Consider the following 22,899-nt stretch of genomic DNA (forward strand, 5'->3'; position numbering starts at 1 on the left):
ACTGGCCTTCCTTGCTGGCTCAGATGGTAAAGACTGCCTGCGATGCAGGTGACGCAGCTTTGATCCTTGGATTGGGAAGATCCCCTGGAGAAGGAAATGGCAACCCACTCCAGTATTCTTGCCTGGAGAATTCCCTGGACAGAGGAGCCTGGCGAACTCCATGGAGGTGCAAAGAGTCAGACATGACTGAGCAACTAATACTTTCACTTTTCCTATACAGTTGCAATATTCAAAATAAGGCTGATAACTGGGTCATCTTATTAGCAACCAGCTATCGCTAAGGAGCTCCAAGAGCTTTCCAGTTATTCCCTCATCAGCTCTTACAACACGCTCGAGGAGTAACGAGAGGGTGCAGATTATGAATAATTAGTCCACTTTCATCCTTTCTTCAGTGAGTTTCAATTCTACTTGGTTGCTCTCTCTTTTCACAGACTGGAAAGCAAACAGCAAGGTATGACAGTGGGCACATTCGTTTTCGTTACCTTTTTTTTCATGCACTTCTGTCAGCCCTAACTTCACAAATTGCAAGAGTTTCTTAGGATCGCTGTGGAAAACCAGGGAGGCCCCGGCTGTTCAATCCCTGAGTTTAGGTCACCAGGGCTGGAAGAGGACAGTCTCAAGGATGTGGTGCTAATTAGCCAAGGTTGCGCATCCTCCTAGGCGAGAGAGGTTAATGTTAAGACACAAGTAGGAAGAGAGAAACAGAGAGGGGAGCAGAGGGAAGGCAAAGCGGGGGAATGAGAAGCAAGCAGGGGAGGAGGGAGGCAGGGAGTCGGGCGTCTGTGTGGCTTCTCGTCGCAGCATCCGTGGTCCTCTGTGTGTGTGCCCTGACTACGCTGGGTGCCATGAGACACGCAGACAGGGCTGCTGCCCTCCAGACGCAAAGGTCTGCTGAGAATCTCAAGCTCTGCAGGGTGGGGCTGGGTCACAAGGCGGGGAAAGCGGGCTCCCTGTGGGTCTCCGGCACCAGAATGCAGACGGCAATCCATCCTGCTTTAAGACTAACAGCCTCTGTCACTTCAGCTAGAACTGCGGGCAGATGATTCTGGGTGGAACTTGGTCTGTGGTTTGTCAGGGTTCCTATTTGACTAACTAAGCTGTCAGCATGGATGCAGCAGACACTGGAGATTTTTGTTTAGAGCTTCAGTGACTGTTACCTTTCCTCTGCCATCAGGAGAGACAAGATAGAGCCCAGTGGCCTCCTCTTGGCTTTTCTGACAGCCTTTTCTCATTTTGTTGCAGTGTTTCACTGGAGAACCAACCCCAAGGTGGCTGGCTCTGACTAAGGTCATTAAGGTCTCACCCTAAAGGGAAGAGGTGGAAGCCTTCTCTTCCGCTGTCCTCCCTTCAGACCCAGAATGGGGTGGGGCATCACAGAGGGCATGTCTAGAGTTAAAACAGAGAAGTGGATCTCACAGAAAACCGCTAAAAGAGTCAGGCTGGTCTGATGTCTCAGCCAACGTCTCCACTTACAGTTGGACAGTCAAGGAGATTAGAGCAAAATAAATGAATTAATCCACCAAACAGCATCAGTTCAGTTCAGTTCAGTCGCTCAGTTGTGTCCGACTCTTTGTGACCCCATGAATCTCAGCACGCCAGGCCTCCCTGTCCATCACCGACTCCCAGAGCTTACTCAAACTCATGTCCATTGAACTGGTGATGCCATCCAGCCATCTCATCCTCCGTCGTCCCCTTCTCCTCCTGCCCTCAATCCCTCCCAGCATCAGGGTCTTTTCCAATGAGTCAACTCTTCGCATGAGGTGACCAAAGTATTGGAGTTTCAGCTTCAGCATCAGTCCTTCCAAGGAACACCCAGGACTGATCTCCTTTAGGATGGACTGGTTGGATCTCCTTGCAGTCCAAGGGACTCTCAAGAGTCTTCTCCAGCATTACAGATCAAAAGCATCAATTTTTCAGTGCTCAGCTTTCTTCACAGTCCAGCTCTCACATCCATGCATGACCACTGGAAAAACCATAGCCTTGACTAAACAGACCTTTGTTGGCAAAGTAATGTCTCTGCTTTTTAACATGCTATCTAGGTTGGTCATAACTTTTCTTCCAAGGAGTAAGCATCTTTTAATTTCAAGGCTGTAATCACCAACTGCAGTGATGTTGGAGCCCCCCAAAATAAAGTCTGACACAAAAAATAAAGTTTCCACAGTTTCCCCATCTTTTGCCATGAAGTGATGGGACCAGATGCATGATCTTAGTTTTCTGAATGTTGAGCTTTAAGCCAACTTTTTCACTCTCCTCTTTCACTTTCATCAAGAGGCTTTTTAGTTCCTCTTCACTTTCTGCCATAAGGGTGGTGTCATTTGCATATCTGAGGTTATTGATATTTCTTCTGGAAACCTTGATTCCAGCTTGTGCTTCATCCAACCCAGCATTTCTCATGATGTACTCTGCATATAACTTAAATAAGCAGGGTGACAATATACAGCCTTGACATACTCCTTTTCCTATTTGGAACCAGTCTGTTGTTCCATGTCCAGTCCTAACTGTTGCTTCCTGACCTGCGTATAGGTTTCTCAAGAGGCAGGTCCGGTGATCTGGTATTCCCATCTCTTGAAGAATTTTTCACAGTTTATTGTGATCCCCATAGGCAAAGGCTTTGGCGTAGTCAATAAAGCAGAAATAGATGTTTTTCTGGAAGTCTCTTGCTTTTTCGATGGTCCAGTGGATATTGGCAATTTGATCTCTGGCTCCTCTGCCTTTTCTAAAACCAGCTTGAACATCTGGAAGTTCACGCTTCACGTACTGCTGAAACCTGGCTTGGAGAAATTTGAGCATTACTTTACTAGCATGTGAGATGAGTGCAATTGTGTGGTAGTTTGAACAATGTTTGGGACTGCTTTTCTTTGGGATTGGAATGAAAACTGACCTTGTCCAGTCCTGTGGCCACTGCTGAGTTTTCCAAATTTGCTGGCATATTCAGTGCAGCACCTTCACAGCATCATCTTTCAGGATTTGAAATAGCTCAACTGGAATTCCTTCACCTCCACTAGCTTTGTTCGTGGTGATGCTTTCTAAGGCCCACTTGACTTCACATTCCAGGATATCTGGCTCTAGGTGAGTGATCACACCATCATGATTATCTGGGTCATGAAGATCTTTTTCGTTTAGTTCTTCTGTGTATTCTTGCCACCTTTCCTTAATATCTTCTGCTTCTGTTAGGTCCATACCATTTCTGTCCTTTATCAAACCCATCTTTGCATGGAATGTTCCCTTGGTATCTCTAATTTTCTTGAAGAGATCTCTAGTCTTTCCCTTTCTGTTGTTTTCTTCTATTTCTTTGCATTGATCCCTGAGGAAGGCCTTCTTATCTCTCCTTGCTATTCTTTGGAACTCTGCCTTCAAATGGCAATATCTTTCCTTTTCTCCTTTGCTTTTCGCTTCTCTTCTTTTCACAGCTGTTTGTACCAAACAGCATAACTAGGATTAATTTTACCCCTTTCTTGCAAGCTTGGCACAATATGTCTGTCCTCTTTTAGAGGGCCAAGGTGGACAGCCCACTGGGCTAAGATTCTGATGGTCTTGCAGGGAGGTGGGGTGCAGGGGGCCTCCCCACCACTGTGCCATCCCACATAAATCCATCACTCCTTGTGAACTCTGGTTTCCAGATGTCCAGCAAGGTTAGCTCCTATCCACCCTGCTTCTCAGTTGTGTTGTGAGAATAAACATGCGCTTTCGTGGGCATTATCTCCTACAATCCATGAGAAACTGTTTCACGGATTATCACCCCTGTTTGCAGCTGAGGACACAGTCACCCAGGGGGTCAAGTGAGACCATCACGGCTCCACATGGTGTAACCAGGATCCTGACTCCAAAACCCTCCCTGTCCTCTGTGCTACTTCCCAGCCCCTTTATCAAAGGAACTGTCACCCCTGAAATGACTCTGAAGGGCCAGGCACTGCAGTGCACTCTGCTGCCTCTGACCAAAGGGCATCGCTTCACTGTTGTTGCTGTTTTTAAGTCGCTCAGTCATGTCCCACTCTATGACCCCATGGACTGTAGGCCGCCAGGCTCCTCTGTCCGTGGAAACCTTCCAGGCAAGAATATTGGAGTAGGTTGCCATTTCCTTCTTGAGGGGATCTTCCCAACCCAGTGATCAAGCCCTCATCTCCTGCATTGGCAGGGGGATTCTTGACCGCTGAGCCACCCAGACTTTACTATTAAAGACTTGACTATGCAAAGAAAAATTTCCAATTTACTAGAGGAAGAGTCATACAGATTGGTGCATCACACATTCACCTTGGCATCTGTTAGTAAGATTGCCCCCTTGAGTCTCTCACATCCCTGACAATTACCTCACACCTCCAATTTGTCTTCCTCATTCTCCACAGTAATCTAGAAATTAAAAACTTAGATTTTTTTAAATACTCGGCTTAAAACTCTTCCATAGAGATTTATCTGGGTATACAAGGTTGTCAATATGCTTCCAAGGTTTTTTTCTCGACTGACCTTTCCCATTTTTTTTTCCCATTGCACTGGGTCAACCTCTGTTTATCCTTTGATTGTTGTTGTTTAGTCACTAAGTCATGTCTGACTCTTTGTGACCCCATCGACTGTAGCACACCAGGCCTCCCTGTCCTTCACCATCTCCCAGAGTTAGCCCAAACTCATGTCCATTGAGACGGTGATGCCATCCAACCACCTCATCCTCTGTTGCCTGCTTCTTCTCCTGCCTCCAATCTTTCCCAGCATCAGGATCTTTTCCAATGAGTCAGCTCTGCATGTCAGGTGGCCAAAGTATTGGAGCTTCAGCTTTAGCATCAGTCCTTCCATGAATATTCAGGGTTGATTTCCTTTAAGATTGACCAGTTGGATCTCCTTTCAGTCCAAGGGACTCTCAAGGGTCTTCTCCAATAGCACAGTTAAAAAGCATCAATTCTTCAATGTTCAGCCCTCTCTATGGTCCAATTCTCACATCCATGTATGACTACTAGAAGAACCATAGCTTTGACAATACAAATCTTTGTCAGTAATGTGATGGCTCTGCTTTTTAATACACTGTGTGGGTTTGTCATAGCTTTTCTTTCAATGAGCAAGCATCTTTTAGTTCCATTTCATTTCCTTTGATACCCAGCTCAAATAGCACTTCCAGGGCATCTCCTCCAACTAGCCCCACAATCTGTCTCTCCCAAGGTGCTTTCCAGGCATCTTGCCCAAGAGGTTGGCATTGAACTCGACCTCTAGTGTTCCGGCTGTCCTTTCCAGACTCTTCAAGGGCAAAGTTTAAACATATCTTACTACTCCAATCCCAGTGTAGGGCTTTGCACATGCAAGGTCATTAATAAGGGTTCAATAAACACATTCAAAAGGAAAGCAAATCAGCTTCATGATAAAAGAAGCCAAATAAAAGCATGGAAAGTAAATATATAAATATGAAAAAGGAAAGTAATCATTTTTGAAAAGTTACTGAATATTAATGCCAAATTGACAGAGTTATTTTAATGTTGGCACAAAATCTTAAGTGTCAAAAAGAAAAAGAAACAGATATTCTGTAAGTTGCCAGAGCACACTGTCTACAAACCCATCTTCTTCAGTATTCTATAGAACAAAGGTTATTTGCACTGTAGTTCAGCATTTCCTGGAGTGAGTTCTGCATTTTACTAAAGAGTATTATAAAAATAAAAATATGATGGAGTAGTGTTTGGAGTCAAACAATGTTGGGAAAGTTAAGCTAAAGAAGATGCTTTCTTTCTTTGACTATGTGTCTCCTCAGAGCCTGTAATACAATAATGTGTGTTGGAGCTCTCCAAGAAGAGGCATGAAATACAGTGTGACCCAAATGCGTTTGACCACAGAACCTTTTTTTTTTTTTTCAAGGAACATCTCACATGACAGGTATTCATAGAGAGCACACTCTGGGAAATACTGTCCTAGATTCTCAGCTGCCATTATTAGTCACTTCACAGAGGTGCTTGAGAAAGAACATGCTGACCGTCCATGCAGAAACACACAGCAGCAAAAATCTGAAATGACATCCCATATCAATGTTGCTTTAAAATGATGGAACAGGTAACCCATTCTCATAAAAAATGCCTCATAAAATATTGGGAAGAGCATAGGCTAGGGAACTTTTCTCCACATCTTACCAGCTGTGTAATTTGGAGCAAAACATTTCTCAGCAGAGAAACTGAGGAAGTCCATCCCCACCAAACCTGGTGATAGCTCCTAAACTGTCTGAAACCCAAATCCACCGGGACATCTAGTCTTAAAGGACTTGGGTGATGCTCTCTGATATGACAAATGGTCCTTTGCCTCGATAAGTTCCTGCAGCACCTGCTCACCTCCTAGGTCTTTGAGAAAGATGAGGTCATCAGGCATGATAATCAGCTTCCTGTCTCTCTACCAAATATAGTAACACTCACCCCCAATCTCCTTCCCAACATCCTCAGAAGATAATCTGCCAATCAACTCCTCAACCAAGCCACTTCAAGCTGTTTCTACTTTTTCCAGCATTCTCCGGAATCTTCAGGACTCTTTCTCTGCTGGCTCCATTTCTTCTGCCTATGTAAGTACCTTCAATCCTGAAACAAACACCCAAGACAAAATACCCCACTTCTTACCCACAGTCTTCTCTAGATATTATCTAAATTATCTTCTTCTCTTCCAAAAACCTCAAACAATTTCCTCTTTAAGCACCCAATTTTTTTTTTTTTTTTTTTAGTGACACTGCACTTCCTTGGTGTCCCTTCAACTTATCTAATTGCATGGTCTCTGTCTCCTCCAGGGGTGCCAGCTCCTGGACTGACTCCTTAAAAATTATTTTCCCCCAGAATTTGAGCCTCTATCCATTTCTCCCTTGATTTACTTTTTCTGAATGATCTATGTATGAATGATATCCACATTTCCATATATCCAACCCAAACTTTTCCCCCAAGCTTCTGATTCATATATGGGACCATCCATTGGACATATTTTATCTGGAAGTCCCTCTCGTATTACTACTTCAAACTCAGCAGGAACAAACAGAATCACATTTATACCTCTACTGCTTCAGTGGCACAGGTCCTATGCGTTGTGATTAGGAGAGGATGCCCGGGTTTGAATTACAGCCCCAGCTCTTTCCAAGTGTGACGCTAAGTCCCTTAATCACTGAGAAGAGGGCAGCACCCTTGCCTAGTACGTGAGCCTGTCAGCGAGATGTCAGTGGGAGTCACCAGCATCAGTATTACTTCCCACTCAGGTTTTCTCTCCTGAATTTCCTCCATCCCTTATCTCATTTGGGCTTCCCAAGTGGTGCTAATGGTAAAGAGCCTGCCTGCCAGTGCAGGAGATCTAACAGGCTTTGGTGCATAGGATCACAAAGAGTCAGACACGACTGAAGTGACTTAGCATGCAAGCACTTATCTCCTTTGGGAATGCCAGCATCTATCGTCAGCAGCACACAGGCCAGCAACCCAGGAGCTGTATCTGACTACCTCCCTCTCACTCCACCCAGACTACCAGTCACAAGTTCAGTAGGTTTCTGTCTCCGACACATTTCCCAAGTCCCACCGCCCTTTATGACTCTTCAACAAGTGCCTGTATTCAGGCTCTCACCCTCTCTCCCTGGAGCACCTCCTCTCCAGTCTCAAATCCCCGAAGAGTCGTTCAAGTCACTCCCAGCCTGAATACATCAGTCTGACACCCTCGCTGGCTTAAGATAAAACTCATGGGCTTCCCAGGTGGCTCAGTGGTAAAGAATCCGCCTACCAAGCAGGAGACACAGGTTCATTCCCTGGATTGGGAAGATCCCCTGGAGGAGGAAATGGCAACCCACTCCACTATTCTTGCCTGGGAAACCCCATGGACAGAGGAGCCTGGCGGGCTACAGTCCATGGGGTCGCAAAGAGTTGGACACGACTGAGCGCACACGCGCTCAAGATGAGGGACTTCCCTGGTGGTCCAGCAGCTAAGACTCTGCGCTCCCAATGCAGGGGGCCAGGTATAGCCCCTGGCCAGGGACCGAGGAGCCTGGAAGGCTGCAGTCCAAGGGGTCACAAAGAGTTGGACGAGACTGAAGTGACTGAGCATGCACACCCAAGGAACTAGATCCCATGTGCAGTCAAATAAATAAACAAATATAAGTTTTTTTTTAATAAAAAAAGAAATAGATGAACTAGAAATATTGAAGTGCAGAGGTTATTTCAGTGTTTTCATGGGATTAATAACACAGAATATGTGCGGTGCCTGGGGTCCCATTCGTGCTCGGGCACGTGATGACCGGGACCATGAATGACTTCCATCATTGTCCTCAGGAAAGGCTGCGCTTTTGGGCTCTGGGGTTGAGGGACTTTCAGCACACACCCCTGGGCGTCTACAGCAGCCGAGCTTAGTTGTCTTGAGACTAGCTTCACAGCTCCTCTTACAGGGAAGGGTAGTACGTGAGCCGTAAAGAGCTTGCTGGGGCTTCGGCGGAAACTCTGCTGCTCTGATAAGAGGATCAGGCTTTTTGAGCACCATCCTTCCCCTCTTCTTTCTGCGGGGCCCAGAAACATGAAGCCTGAAGCTGTGAGAGCCGTGGAGGGGCTAAAAAGCTCAAGAGAGCGTCCGAGGCGCTGGCCTCAATGCCCTTGCGCTCCTGCAACTGGACTCCAGGGAGAAAGAAATGTGCCCGAGGACCTCGGAGCCGATCTGGAGGGCTCACTGGGCAAGCTAAACCTTTTGTTTTGAGGAGGGAGAGCTGGAGAGGAAGAGAGGTGCAAATCCTCTCCTCAGGAAACACCAATACAGTATACTAATGCATATACATGGAATTCAGAAAGATGGTAACGACGACCCTATATGCGAGACAGCAAAAGAGACACAGATGTACAGAACAGTCTTTGGACTCTGTGGGAGAAGGCGAGGGTGGGATGATCTGAGAGAATATCATTGAAACATGTATATTATCATATGTGAAACAGATCGCCAGTCCAGGTTCGATGCAGGAGACAGGGTGCTCAGGGCTGGTGCACTGGGATGACCCTGAAGGCTGGGGTGGGGAGGGAGGTGGGAGGGGGGTTCAGGGTGGGGAACACATGTGCACCCACAGCTGATTCATGTCAATGTATGGCAAAATCCACTACAATATTGTAAAGTAATTAGCCTCCAATTAAAATCAATTAATTTAAAAAAATTCTGTCCTCGGAATGACTCTGTCTCAGAGAAGTCTCAAACAAGTAGGGAGCCCAGGCTAAAGTCACAGCATATTAACACCACACGCTCTTCCCAGGTTTTCACAGCTCCAGCTCCAGACTAACAAAACCTATAATTAGTGCGCTGCCTGCTGCCTTCCATGATGTGTGGCGGCTGTAGGCTCAGAGGTGGAGAGAGGGAAAAGGCCCCACAGACAACCGGGCACATATTCCAGAGGTACCAGCCTCCTTAAGGTCATTAACACCTCCCGTGTGATTCTCAGAGACAGCTGTGCCCCGCCAGCCACTAACGCACGCAGCGATCGAAGCTCTGGGCACAAGCGAGGGAAGCACTGGCCCAGGAGGGGCAGCAGCTCGCTCATCTTCCTTCTCTGCCTGGGGAAGCCAGCATGCAATGGGTTAAATCCAGGCCCTCCAAGAGGCTATTTACTTAAATATTTAAAAAGAAAGAAACTCGATTTGAAGGCGAATCACTTATAAGTAAATCCCATGACCCTAGGTTCTGAGGACAGCCAAACAAGAAATCTGCAGGGTATCAAGGCAACCCAGCTCAGCTTATACCAAGTCAGAGGGAAGGAAGGAGCGATAACAGAGACAAAAGCACATGTGTGTGGTTATTCTCTCTGTGTTTTTAATAAGGCAATAGGGCTCTCTATGCAATAGTCACACTCTTTGAAATAGTACATAAATTGGTCTTTGTTGATAAATCTGTGTTTTAAACACCCTAAGATAAACATTGGAAGGCTCTTATGATTCCCATATTTTTTATGAAGTATTCTTTTCTGTTTTTCAAATCACTTTGCTACGTTCTAGGTTTTTTTGAAATTGAAGTACACTTGCATATACAAACCTGTGCACTGAATTGCATTTCTTATTCATATTTAATACGTGTCTCCTCTTATTACAGCATTATTTTTAAATTGAAGTAGAGCTGATTTACAACACTGTGTGAGTTACAGGTACATTGGGTAGTGACTCACTATTTTTGCAGAATATACTCTATTAAATATTATTACAAGACCGTGGTTATAGTTCTCTCTGTTACACAGTAAGACCTTGCTGCTCATCTGTTTCATATGCAGCAGCTTGTTACTCCCACGCCCTGAGTTTCTCTTCCCTCCTCTCCTCTTTGGGGACCACAAGGCTTTCCTTTTTTCCAAGTCAATGACTCTGTTTCTGTTTTGTATATACATCCATTTGTATTACTTTTTAGATTTAACATTACATATAAGTAATATTATACAGTATTTGTCTTTGACATTTCACTAAGCACAATATTCTCTAGGTCCATCTATGTTTCTGCCAATGGTGGTATTTCATGCTTTTTTATGGCTGAGTAATATTCCACCATTATATATGTACACACACACACACACACAATCATCTTAATTCAATCATCTGTTGATGGGCATTTGGGTTGCTTCCACATCTTGCCTATTGTATACAAACAGTGCTGCTGTGAGCACCGGTGAGTGTGTATATTTTCAAGTTAGTGTTTTTGAGTGTTTGGGGGTTGTACATTCAGTAGTTGACTTGCTGGATCACGTGGTAGTACTCATTTTAAAAACCTTTTTAAGGAAGCTCCTTACTGTTTTCCACCGTGTCTGCATCAACGTACATTCTCACCAATGGTGTCGGAGGGTTCCCTTTTCTCCACATCCTCTTCAACACTTATTTGCAGACTTTTGACGATGGCCCTTGTGACAGGTGTAGGACAATCCTTCACTGTGGTTCTGACTTGCATTTCTCTAAAAAGCAGGGATGCTGAGCTCCTTGTCGTGTGCCTGTTGACCATCTCTATGTTTTCTCTGGAAAATATCTGTTCAAGTCTTTTTGCCCATTTTTGATTGAATTCAATGCTTTTTCTTGACATTGAGTTATGTGAGATGTACTGGTTTTTAAAATACGCAGATTTTTATCTCAAAGGCAAATCTGCTATGCTTCCGCCCCTCACCTTTTTGCTGAAGGAATAAATGTAGTATGACGTCTTTTTTTTATACAAAGACAAGAGTAAGTGCTTACTGCCATGGTTGCTGTGGTCTGCTGTCCAGACTGTTTGCGTTTAGGATGGAGGCACCCTTGTCCCCGATGCTGGGAGTGCTGGAGGCTCATGGCCCTCAGGGGTTTACCCTCAGCCATAGAGACCCAACTAACTAAGCACCCCCTCCCTGGGGGTAGCTTATGGTCAATGACAGTCTGTGCTAGAACATAAAGGGCCTATGCCCTTGCCTCAAGACTGGCCAACGCTGAAGACACAATCCAGCTCCAGAGGACCCCCTGACGCCTTTGCTCAGCGGAGCTCAGCTCCTCTCTGTCCAACAATGACCCCTGAGGTCCTGCTCAGACGGTGACCCCAAGACCGCACCCCAGAAATCTCGTTTCACACAGATCTCCTTCTCTGAGTCTGTGTCCTGGAAACCTGATCTAAGACAGTCATCTTATTCTTCCTGAGACTTTCATTACTATAATTCTTTCATGAGTTATTACGGGAGAGGATCTGAGACCTCAGAGACATCCAGTTTAGCGGTCAAGCTTCCCTATCCTCCCCTCACTGCCCGAAATATTTGTTTATAAAGACGAAGGCAAAAAAATCCCCATTAAGTTGAAAGAAAACTGTAGGTATTTACTGACATGTGTGAAGTGATCCTTTTATTATAAATGTGTCAAGGACGTTTTAATCATATCTAGTCCACACAAGCATGCACACATACACACAAAAGAAAAATAAATGAACTTAGGGAAAGGAGCAAAAATAAATTTTCTTCATATTTCAAAATATTATTTAAAAATTAGCTGTGGATTCTTCTTTCACCTGAAGTACCCATTATTAAAAAATATTAACAATAAGAGTTATTAAACTGTGTTATTTCACTTTGCCTAACATACAAGAATGGTTAATTTAGTTTCCCCTTTCCTAACTGCACAATTGGGATAACAAACGATTCTGTGTAGAACTCAATCGCCGCACTGATGTTGTTTATTCTGACTCAGGGATCTCTTTTCTCCTCTCCCCATTCTCTTCTCTCTTCAAACAAGTTCCCCACATTTCTGTGAGAATTCACGTTGAAAGCTCCATTAAGCACAAACCATATTCCTCAAGTGATCAGCAGCCTTAGGTTTTCTCCGCTAAGGCAGTACGCATTTTTAGTTGTGATTTTAATACTTTTAATTATATTTATTCCTACAGATCAATGATTTTGCATTGATGACTCCGTACAGTCACACTGTGCTCACGTATTCCCCCTCCTTTTCCTACGTGGGTCCCTTTCCTTTAGCTTCTCTTGCCTTTATTTGGCCATATTTCCACCATGGACCCCACGTCAACACTGATGTGTATGCTTCATAATCTTTTTCTGAACTCACAATACTTTACTGATCTGTGCACATGCGCATTTACACACACATGTTTAGGTCTTGTGTACACTCTTCTATATTTTGCTTTCTCACCACCTGTCTTGAAGTCATCTGTTTTAGGTAGAACTCACAATCCATTATGTGACTATGTCACAGTATTTTCAACCCTTCCACTACTGAAAGCTGTTTACTCTTAGGATGTTTTTGTCACAATGCTGCAGAAAATAAGGCCCACTTTTTAAAGGTGGATTTTAAGATTTTAAATATCACTGGTATAGATTTCTAAGGGTGAAACTGCAGGGTCAAAGGACATATGTCTTTTTAATATGAACAGATATGCCAAATTGTTTTCCAGGTTATTAAATTGCATATATATCAGCAATGAATGCTTTTCTCTACATACATTAACATTTTATCCAATTGTGCTCACTTTTATTACACCAGACCTTTGCCTGACTAGGCAAATGATTTGTTGATGTTTGGCATGGTATCAGACCCACCTTAGAGTGTAACGTGCAGGGACCGTATGTGATTAACCCCAGTTCCAGCCAACTGCTGAAGCATGATTCCAGGAAATACACCGGTACCAGTTTGCATTATAAGCCACGGTATCATGTGTGTCGTGAGCAGGGCTTGCGCATGGCACTCACCAATGACGTACTCCACCCTGAAGAGATCCCTTCTGGGGTCATAGGGACGGCTGAAGTCGATCTGAATGTAGAAAGCCTGCCCCCTGCGCACGATCAGCTTGCTGTTGACATACTTGTCTGTGTGGTGGTCCACCTTGTTGCTGTCCCACCTCTCCTTGAACAGGTGAACACCCGTGACATTCAGGTAGTCTGTAGACAGAGAACACAATCAAGGAAAACACTGAGTCATTTCGGCTTAAACACACACTCAAAAACACAAGGCTATTTTTCCTGAAGACGCAAGGCAGTAGGTTTATTAGATAAAACTCTATACAGGGGGCTGGTAGATTTCAGAATCGGTCTCTTGTGACATCCTTGCATTCAAAGAAGACTTTTAAAAAGCCTTTTCCCCTGCTGGCCCTGCTTCAGATCCCACTTCGGGGATAAGAGGGCAGTGATGGTGATGCCTAGTGTACAGGTCTAGATACAGAGAAACCAGGACTCGAGTCAAAGCTTCCCGCCCGAGTCTCACATTGGTGTTCATGCAGTCAGCTGCTTCCCGCAACGACTACAGCGTCTCTACGGTGGAAAAGGCAGGGAATAGCAGGTTTCGATTTTTTTATCTTTAAAAGGGGAGGGATCAAATCTGACAAAGCTTCCAAGGGATGTTCTGAGGACAAAGTTGACAATCCAAAATTCTTCTCTTATTCAGGAAGGGTAAACCTCCCTTTCCATAATTCTAAAAGGAGATCTTGTCCTTCAAAAGCAGGAAACAGAGGGAACAGGTGTGGAGGAAGCGTATCAGTGTTTCTACGAGGTTGGTAGGATTGTTCCCACATTGAACAGGCAGAAACACGCTTCGCATTTCCCTGGCTACTAACCGACCAATCTGGAGGCAAACCCTGGTGTGATGCCAAAATCTTCAGGTTTTTCCTCTGATGTGTGGAATTTGGAGTGTAAATGTCAGTTATATATTTATCTGAGACATGATAACACTGGATGAAAGTTAGATCTCCTTTAGATTTTATTCTCCATTTTGTCTGCGACGATTACTGGTGTGATGGCAACTATAGTTACCCATCTACAGTGCAGTTTATAAGATCTAGTCTAAAGGGGGCTTCCCTTGTGGCTCAGGCTAAAGAATTTGCTTGCAAAGCAGAAGACCTGGGTCTAGTCCCTGGGTTGGGAAGATCCCCCTGGAGAAGGGAGTGGATACCCACTCCAGTATTCCTGCCTGGAGAATCCCATGGACAAAGAAACCTGGCAGGTTATAGCCCATGGGATCTAAAAACAGAGTTCTGTGTATGCATTTGGGGTTCCAAAGGGCCACGGGGGAGAGAAAACTGGGCGAGGGATGACGGAGGGAGTCCTGCCGTCCTGACTTCCCTCTCGTTTCTGGGCCGTGCCGGCTGCATGGTTTGTGCTCACACAGTGTAGACGGCGTGCTGGGGGCTTCACCCCGTAAGACTCACTGCCTTCTTTGCTTTTATACAGGAGTCTTGAGCAGGATGCCTGGTCCCCTCTGAGCTCATTTTGTCTCATAGGCAAAACAGAGAAATTGGGTTCATTAAGATACTCCATAGTTCTGAAGTCTAGGAGTCCCCGAAACACCTGGGATTAATTCAAAGTCCAGGTAATCCTGAGTTTGATCTCAGCTCTCATCATTACTTAGGTCAGGGAGGTTGCCTCTCAGAAGCTGAGTTTTCTCACCTTTAAGATGAAGACACTGATTTCTTGAGACTGTCTACAAAGACTGAATATCCTCATAGGAGAATGGGTCTGACGTTATATGTGGGACCAGAGGCTTCTTTGTGGCTCGCTGACTACGAACTATGATGGAGTTATTTTATATTCTGTGTGGTGTGGTCCTCAACGAGCTATTCTGACCATGACACTGAAGCAAACGGAAAGCACAAGATGCAGTTCTGCGTTTACGGCATCTCAGAGCCCTGCTGGAGTGCATGGTCCCTGGGAGTGCAGTTTCGTTCCTTTAGGAGGCCGTGGGCCGAAGACGTTTATTTCTACACCTCTCTCTTCCAAGCTGCCTTCCCGCTAAGGTCTCTGGTCTTATTAAGGTCACAATCCCCAGTGTAAAACTAGCTTCAGAAAGAGCTGAAGAATCATAAATGTCCCACTTGAGAAGGCCCTCAGGAATCAACTCATTTGGCCCTCTTTCTTTACATCTTGACTTTTCATAATGCTGTTTTTTTTAATGTCTAAAAACCTAATTCCTCAAAAAAGAGTTGAATCGACTCTCCATTCATCAGCACCGTGGAAGGAATATATTGATATTACAGCGTCACAGAGTCTCAGAGGGCAGAGGGATGGCTAGACCATCTGGTAGACTAGGTGTATGAAACACCTCCATGAAAATCCTACTACTTAGGCTTTTAGTCTCCATCTGAACAGGGAACCCACTATCATATAAAGCAAACAGCTTATTTTTATATAATCCAATTATTTGAAAAATCCTTATAAGACAAACTGGCATCGGCTTCCCTATAATTTTTCTAACCATAGGTTCTGGTTCTAACTTCTGCATAAATATAGAATATGTTCTATTCATTTCATCTGGCACTCATTTGGTATATAAAGACTTCTGTGAGTGTTCCTCTGAGTAAAGCATTCTCTATGCCTTCAGTTGTCCTTTAAGACATTATTTCTAGACCTTTTACCTGCGCTGAAATATATATGCTCCATTTTATGAAACTCTGTCTTGTAGTGTTTTTCCTAGAATTAAATACATTTTTGGTTTTCACAGTGAAAACCAATGAGGCCACTGCATCTTCTGAAATAAATTTCTGTGATTTCACTCCAAAATAGCATTAGTGTGTTTTGGACACTCTTATTGTTGATTTACATTAAGCATGTGGTGAAGCAAAACTTTTAAAATACACTCTGATCTCACGTCTACCGGTAGTGGATTCAAACTCAGTCAGATCCCTTTAAGTCAATTACTCGTGTTGTTATTTAACCATTTCTATCAATGCATTTTTTTTTTCTTTTTAGCCTAATTTTAGGGCCTTACTTTTTTCACATTAAATTTTATCTTATTGCATTAGGTTAATTTGTTCCAAATTCTTAAGATAATTTTAGACCTTAAGTGTATATTCAGTTCTTTGCCATCTTAGCCACCCAGAAGGCAGCCAATGTAGCAGACATAAGAGAGGCAGGTTCTTCCCTGGGCTGGGAAGATGCCCTGGAGGAGGGGATGCAACCCAGTCCAGTGCACTCTTGCCTGGAGAAGCCCATGGACAGAGCAGGGAGCCTGGCTGGCTGCAGTCCGTGGGCAGCAAAGAGTCAGGCACAACTGAAGCGACTCTGCATGCAGGCGTATATATTCAGTACATTCAGTGTCCTTCCTAACTTCCCGTCCGCCAGGAGTCTAATAAGTATGCGATTTTATGCTGTCATTCAAGACATGGATATAGAAACATTAGGTCACTGCTAAATAAATAAAATGCACAGTGGTAGATATGGAAAAGTGAACAGGTAATTATGATATAGTGTCATGAAAAAGTAAAACACTCTGATAGATGAAATGAATGATGAATGCGTGAGGGCTTCTGGCCAGGAGCCCCTAACCCAGACTAGGGGAGACTCAGGAAGCATTCCAGAGGGACTGAGGTATGAATAGGGTTCTGAAAGCCAAGCAAGTTTTCCAGGCAGAAAGAGAGGTGGGAGAGAAAGGAGGATGAGCGGAGACTGAGGGGAGAGAGTGCATGGTTTACTTTAAAAGTGGAAAGGTGATTTCCCAGATGACCCAGCGGCTAAGACGCCATGCTCCCAATGAAGGGTCCCAGGTGAAATCCCTGGTCCAGGGAACTAGATCCCCCATGCAGCAACGGAGATCTTGTACAGTCAAAATCAATCAATGTTTTTTTTGAAACAAAGCTGAAAAGTGCTTGGTTGACGGGAGGGTTGCAATGCAAGCACCGTGGACAAGAAGGCAGCAAGCCTTGGAGTCCCTGTAAGGAGTCTGGACTCCAACCGCACTGGGAACCCAGTGAAGAACCTGAACTAGCAAATGAATACGGTCAGATGGATGCAGAGACAAACTGAAATTGCCTCTCCTGGTGACAGAGAGGAAAACGGACTGGAGGGTGGTGGTGCTGGAGGCAAAAAGTCAGCTGGGAGGCTGTCCGGTCGGCCTTCCAGGTGAGGTGGGGCGAGTCCAGTTGGCCTGGAGCGATACCTGACCCCAGGCCACCGCCAGGATCTGCCTCGGCTCCTGCCACCCCTCCCTGCATGATGACCTGCCCCTAGAAACGAGTGGTTTCCCGAGCAGGTCTGCCTGTGTGGAAAAATAAAGCCAGACAGAGAAATCCAAGTCCTTCTTTGCCATCAGGTTCTCAGAGGTTCTAGCTCTCATTGCAAATGAAAACCCTGGCTTTCCAGTTCCACACCCCAGTCTAGTGACCCTGGTTAGCATCTAGTGAGCCTGATTGAAGTCAGTTCATCCTTATGTGGCATCACGAAGTTCTAGTTCCATGGGATATGCGCAGGGGGTTGAAGGAATAGCCAGGGTTAAATCCATTTGGAAAGTGCTGGTTTAACCAGAGCTAATCAGGATTGCTGAGCTGCCCTGGTGGCTGAGTGGTGAACAGTTTGCCTGCCAATGCTGGAGACCTGTGTTCAGTCCCTGGGTCGGGAGGATGCCCTGGAGGAGGAAATGGCAACCCACTCCAGCATTCTTGCCCGGAGAATCCCAAGGACAGAGGAGCCTGGCAGGCTACAGTCCAGAGGGTCGTAAAGAGTCAGCCAAGACTGAAACGACTTAGCACACACGCACACAATCAGGGTTCTTGAAAAATTTATGGGGGACTGTCATATGCTGCTGTGCACTGCAAATCTCCTACAGGTAGAATGCTTTCCAAAGCTGAATGGCCATGGGAAGTATTTCTTTGTGTGGAGGATTTTTCAGAATATGTTTTGGGAGATACATCACTAATTGTGCAACTCTGAGAAGTTATTTAATCTAAGTCCAGTTTTCTTATTTTTAGAAAGGCAATGAAATGCCTCATAGGGTTGGTATAAGCGTTAAATGAAAAAGAAACAGTGTATATAAAATGCTTTAGCACACTATCTGGCACATAGTAAAATCTCAAAATTATTATTATTATATTGTTATTAGTATACTAGGAGAAGTAGAATAGCACAATGGATAAGAGTATGGATTCTGGAACCAGACTGTCTGGACCCAGATCTCGGTTCTGAAACTGACTATCTTCGTGACTTTGGACAAGTTACATAAACTTGTGCCTCAGTTTCCTCATCTGCAGAATGACAGCAGAGTGGAGATTAAATAAGACAAGGCTTCTCAGCAGACAGGCCTGCCTTTCTTTTCTTGAATTTCTACAGGTGGAGTGAGTCATTTTCTCTTCCAGATTTTCAGAATATGCTCTTCTGTTTAAAATGTCTATTATCATCAGCCACTTAGTGTCGTCCTAACACAGGTGATTTTATCTAGGGGTCTCTAAGTACCTAAGGACCGGACTGCATCTCAGTCATCTTGTTACTGAGCCTGAAGACCTGAAGTCACCTAGTTGTGTCCGACTCTTTGCGACCCCGTGGACTATACAGTCCATGGAATTCTCCAGGCCAGAATACTGGAGTGGGTAGCCTTTCCTTTCTCCAGGGGGATCTTCCCAACCCAGGGATCGAACCCAGGTCTCCCTCATTGCAGGCGGATTCTTTACCCAGCTGAACCACCAGGGAAGCCCTACTGAGCTGAGCCTGGGGTAATATTTTTAAATTTCATAGCAAATATGCCACTTTTCACTTTAAACCAATGTAATAAAACCTGAAAATCTGAAACTAGGAGCTGGCTACTCATTTTAAAATAGATCATTCCATTTATCATAGCATTAACCATACGAGTGCTTTCAATGTCATTATCAGACAATTTCATTCTCAATATATTCAGGATGGTATATAAATACTGCTGAAGATAATGCAGGGGTTTTAAAACAGGAAGCCTCCAGACCAGCAGTTTTGTTTCAGATTGGAATAAAAATACCATGTCTTCAAAGCTCACTTAGACCACTCATTACAAAGGGTAAAAAAAAAGTGCTAATGCACTCCTTTGCATATACAAAACTTCAGCTCCCATCCCCACCAATCATAGTTTTATACCTTTTTCGTAGTGAAAACAAGTATATATACTAAATATATGCTAAGATATACATGAAGAGTTTGTTTTAAAATAATGTAACCTACATGGTGTATTTGACAATGTTTAATTCAAAACATGTTTGGTTTTTTTTTTAATATTGTCTATTCTAAGTGATCTTTATCTTTTCTATTGCAATATCACTCTAAGTCAATGCCTTCAGAGAGAAAGAAAAAACTTATAGGGAATCACAGTGGTACCCTAAGTGGGAAAAAATTAAGTCAATGGTAAGTAAAAATTTTCCTATATAATCTTTTAAAAGTTTATGCTAAAATCATTGAAACTAAGAGAAACCTTCCATTTAAAAAATAAAACTTGACTAAACTATGAAAGATTAAATGCTCCACTGAAAAGCTGAGAGTTTAAAAAGATAATTTTCTAGACTGTTGTCAGATGTGTATGACCTGCAGAAGGGCATTGAGCAGGAGAGCTTTGTTCAGAAGGAGAAGGAAGTGGCAGTCATGTTGCTCTCTCTCCAATGTAATCTCCTAATCGGTGGCAGATTGTAGTTTCTTGGGCTCAAAAATCACCATGGATGGTGAAATTCAAAGCTGCTTGCTCCCTGGAAGAAAAGCTATGACCAACCAAGGCAGCATATTAAAGGACAGAGACATCACTTTGCCAACAAAGGTCCATATAGTCAAAGCTACGGTTTTTCCAGTAGTCATGTGTGGATGTGAGAGCTGGACCATAAAGAAGGCTGAGCACCAAAGAATTGATGCTTTTGAACTGAGGTGCTGGAGAAGACTCTTGAGCATCCCTTAGACTGCAAGGAGATCCAACCAGTCAGTCCTAAAGGAAATCAGTCCTGAATATTCACTGGAAGGACTGATGCTGAAACTCCAATACTTTGGCCACCTGATGTGAAGAACTGACTCATTGGAAAAGATCCTGATGCTGGGAAAGATTGAAGGCAGGAGAAGGGGATGACAGAGGCTGAGATGGTTGGATGGCATCACTGACTCAATGGACATGAGTTCAAACAAACTCCAAGAGAGAGTGAAGGACAGGGAAACCTGGCGTGCTGCAGTCCATGGGTTGCAAAGAGTCGGACATGACTTAGTGACTGAACAACAATAATCTATATATTTATGAAGGGTTACCCCAAGTCTTGGAGAGGGAGATGAGGTCCCCAGCACCACTGAATGAACCCCTTTTCTTTTGCTGCTCACAGTTGGTCGCCCACAGATCAAGTCAAGTATTTTTTTCTTTTAATACGTCATAACTGCAAGGACTCTGCAGAAGGCTGGCATAAGATATGAGCACAGGTTGTCATAAGATATCAAGAAAACGGTATCTTTTTCTTGAACCTTTTGCTTGGTATTGCTCCCTCGCATGTAGCAGGGCCTCAGTAAACACTTATTAAGCTGGCATACTGATTCTTGCCTTGCTTGTTGGCTTAACAAGACACAGTTTAGATGGAAGGAAACTTCTCATTGCCTAGGCTTCATTTGCCACAAACAGGAAATGAATTTGCTTCTCCCTGGCCAAGCCCACTTACTGGCAGAATGGAACAACTCATCGCTAAGCCATGTTTTTTTTTTTTTTTCTTTTAGGGAGATATTGTAGCTGGGAACTTGGCAGCTTTCTCTTTTCAAAGTGACAGCTTTCAAAAAAGTCTACCTAACACAATTTAGCCTAATTCCAAAACATCAGAAAATGGACTGCTAAAAAAAAAAATCTTTCCTCATGAGCCAGCTGCCTCCCTGTCCTCCTACCCTTATCCTAATAAGAAAAAATTGGATTAAAAGTAGATTATTTTCTCCTTAGTTTGTAAAAATATTCTTCAGAGAATGATTATACCTGTCACAGATGGAACCCTTAAATAAGTTAAGTGTTTAGGTTCATATTCTAGGAATTCCCTAGTGAACTGAGTTCTCCATGCAATCTCTGATAATATCATTACCAAACGATAGGTATAAATACTGTCTATGAGGAGGTAGGTCTCTTTATTGTGAAAACAACAGGATAAAGTTTCCTTTCTCATATTCCTTTTGGATACCCAGAATTTTAAACCATCATTCTTTAGAATCATTAAAAACATTTTCTTAAACAACTTATTGTTTTTAACTGTGGCTATTAATATTAAAATGTCCTGTACTCTGAGGGATTTCCCTGGTGGTTAAGACTGCATGCTTCCAATGTAGGGGACATGGGTTCAATCCCTGGTTGGGATTACATGCCTTACATGCCTTGTGGCATGGCCAAAAAAAAAATTGGGGGGTGGGGGGCGAAGATGCCCTGTATCCTGAATGTGTAAGAAATGGTCAGCAGAATCTAGAATGAGAAAACTGAGTCTAACGCTCTCTCCAGGGACCAAACCCCTCTGGTCTGCTTCTCCTCTGGCCTGAAGTATCTCAACAGCCTGCAAATGTGCTTCCTTCTCTCCATTTTCTCAACATTAGCATTTTTTAAATAAATATAATTCTGATTGTGTCACTTGCTAATTAGAATCCTTGGCAAGTGCCCTGTGTCTGGAGGAGGAAAGGTGAGGTCTTCAAAGCCTGTTATGATGTGATTCCTGCTTACCTTTCCCAGGCCCCTCTCCCCTCTCCCCTCTCTTGTCCTCACTACTTAACATACACTGTTCTCTCTGCTAGAAATGCCCTTCCATACACTCGTCTGCCTGGGGCACTCTTACTCATCTTCTAAGCCCTAACTTAAGCGTCCTCTTCCCCAGTCCACCGACACCACTGGTCACCCCTCCCACTTGTTGGTTTCAACTACTAGAGGGACAGTTGCTTGAGGCCAGGTGTTGACTTGTTCACTTTTGTGTCCCCAGAGAGATCTTAGCATAGTTCCTGACACGATCATTGAACCTCTTCCCACAATCAAGAGGAGAAGTGTGAACTAGTTCTACACGGCAGGATCTCTTAATCGTACACTGAGGGTCTTTTTTATTCTTGCAGTAAACTCTTGAACCCAGAGAGGTTTCCTCTGCACAAAGGAGAGATGACCTACTAGTCAATTAGTTGATTTAGTTCTGACTTGGAGGGAGGGGCAGGGAGGGGGGAGATGATCAGAAAGGCACAGATCCCTTTAGCCCTAAAATACTAGATCCTGCCTGCATCTGATTTTCTTTTTTTTATAGATTGAGCTTGCTTTCCAGTTTGAATTCAAATTGCATTAGACCTGTCAAATGAGAATTATAATTACTGCTGCAAATGATCCCCATTGTTGCTAACATAGAGTTGAACCAGAGCAAGAATACAAGCTTATCTTCTGGAACATTACATCTCCTGCTAAAATAACCTTTGAGACCGGGAAGGCTGTGGAGAGATTTTCAAAAACACCAAATGAGCATATGCAGCACAGCCTATTAGAAATAGATGCAAATCCAAACAAGCTGAGGGGATTTTCAGATATTTTTCTCAGCTACAATTGAGTTCAAAGGGGAGCCATGAAGGGTCCCTAAAAACTCAGGAGGGCATCAAACACCAGCACGGCTCGGGTTCCACCGTCAGCTCGAACATCTCAGTGGTTCTTACATAGCATGCTGCCCGATGGGAGGAACCTTATGTTTGCTTGCACATTTTGAAACACAGGCAAAAATCATTCTTAACCAAATATTCACTGAAGCTCCGCATTAAAGGTGTTGTTGCTGTTTAGTCGCTAAGTC

At 44.0% G+C, this 22,899-nt stretch overlaps 1 protein-coding gene across 1 annotated transcript in view; it reads right to left on the reverse strand.

Annotated features, from left to right (window-relative positions):
• Positions 1–22,899, reverse strand: part of F13A1 (coagulation factor XIII A chain) — a 137,785-nt gene that overhangs the window by 109,605 nt on the left and 5,281 nt on the right. The window contains exon 3 of the mRNA XM_020873228.2: positions 13,130–13,318. Coding sequence (XP_020728887.2) covers positions 13,130–13,318 — 189 coding nt within the window. The remainder of the gene's footprint in view (positions 1–13,129; positions 13,319–22,899) is intronic.

Source organism: Odocoileus virginianus, chromosome 27, assembly GCF_023699985.2.
Source record: "Odocoileus virginianus isolate 20LAN1187 ecotype Illinois chromosome 27, Ovbor_1.2, whole genome shotgun sequence".
Lineage (NCBI taxonomy): Eukaryota > Metazoa > Chordata > Mammalia > Artiodactyla > Cervidae > Odocoileus > Odocoileus virginianus.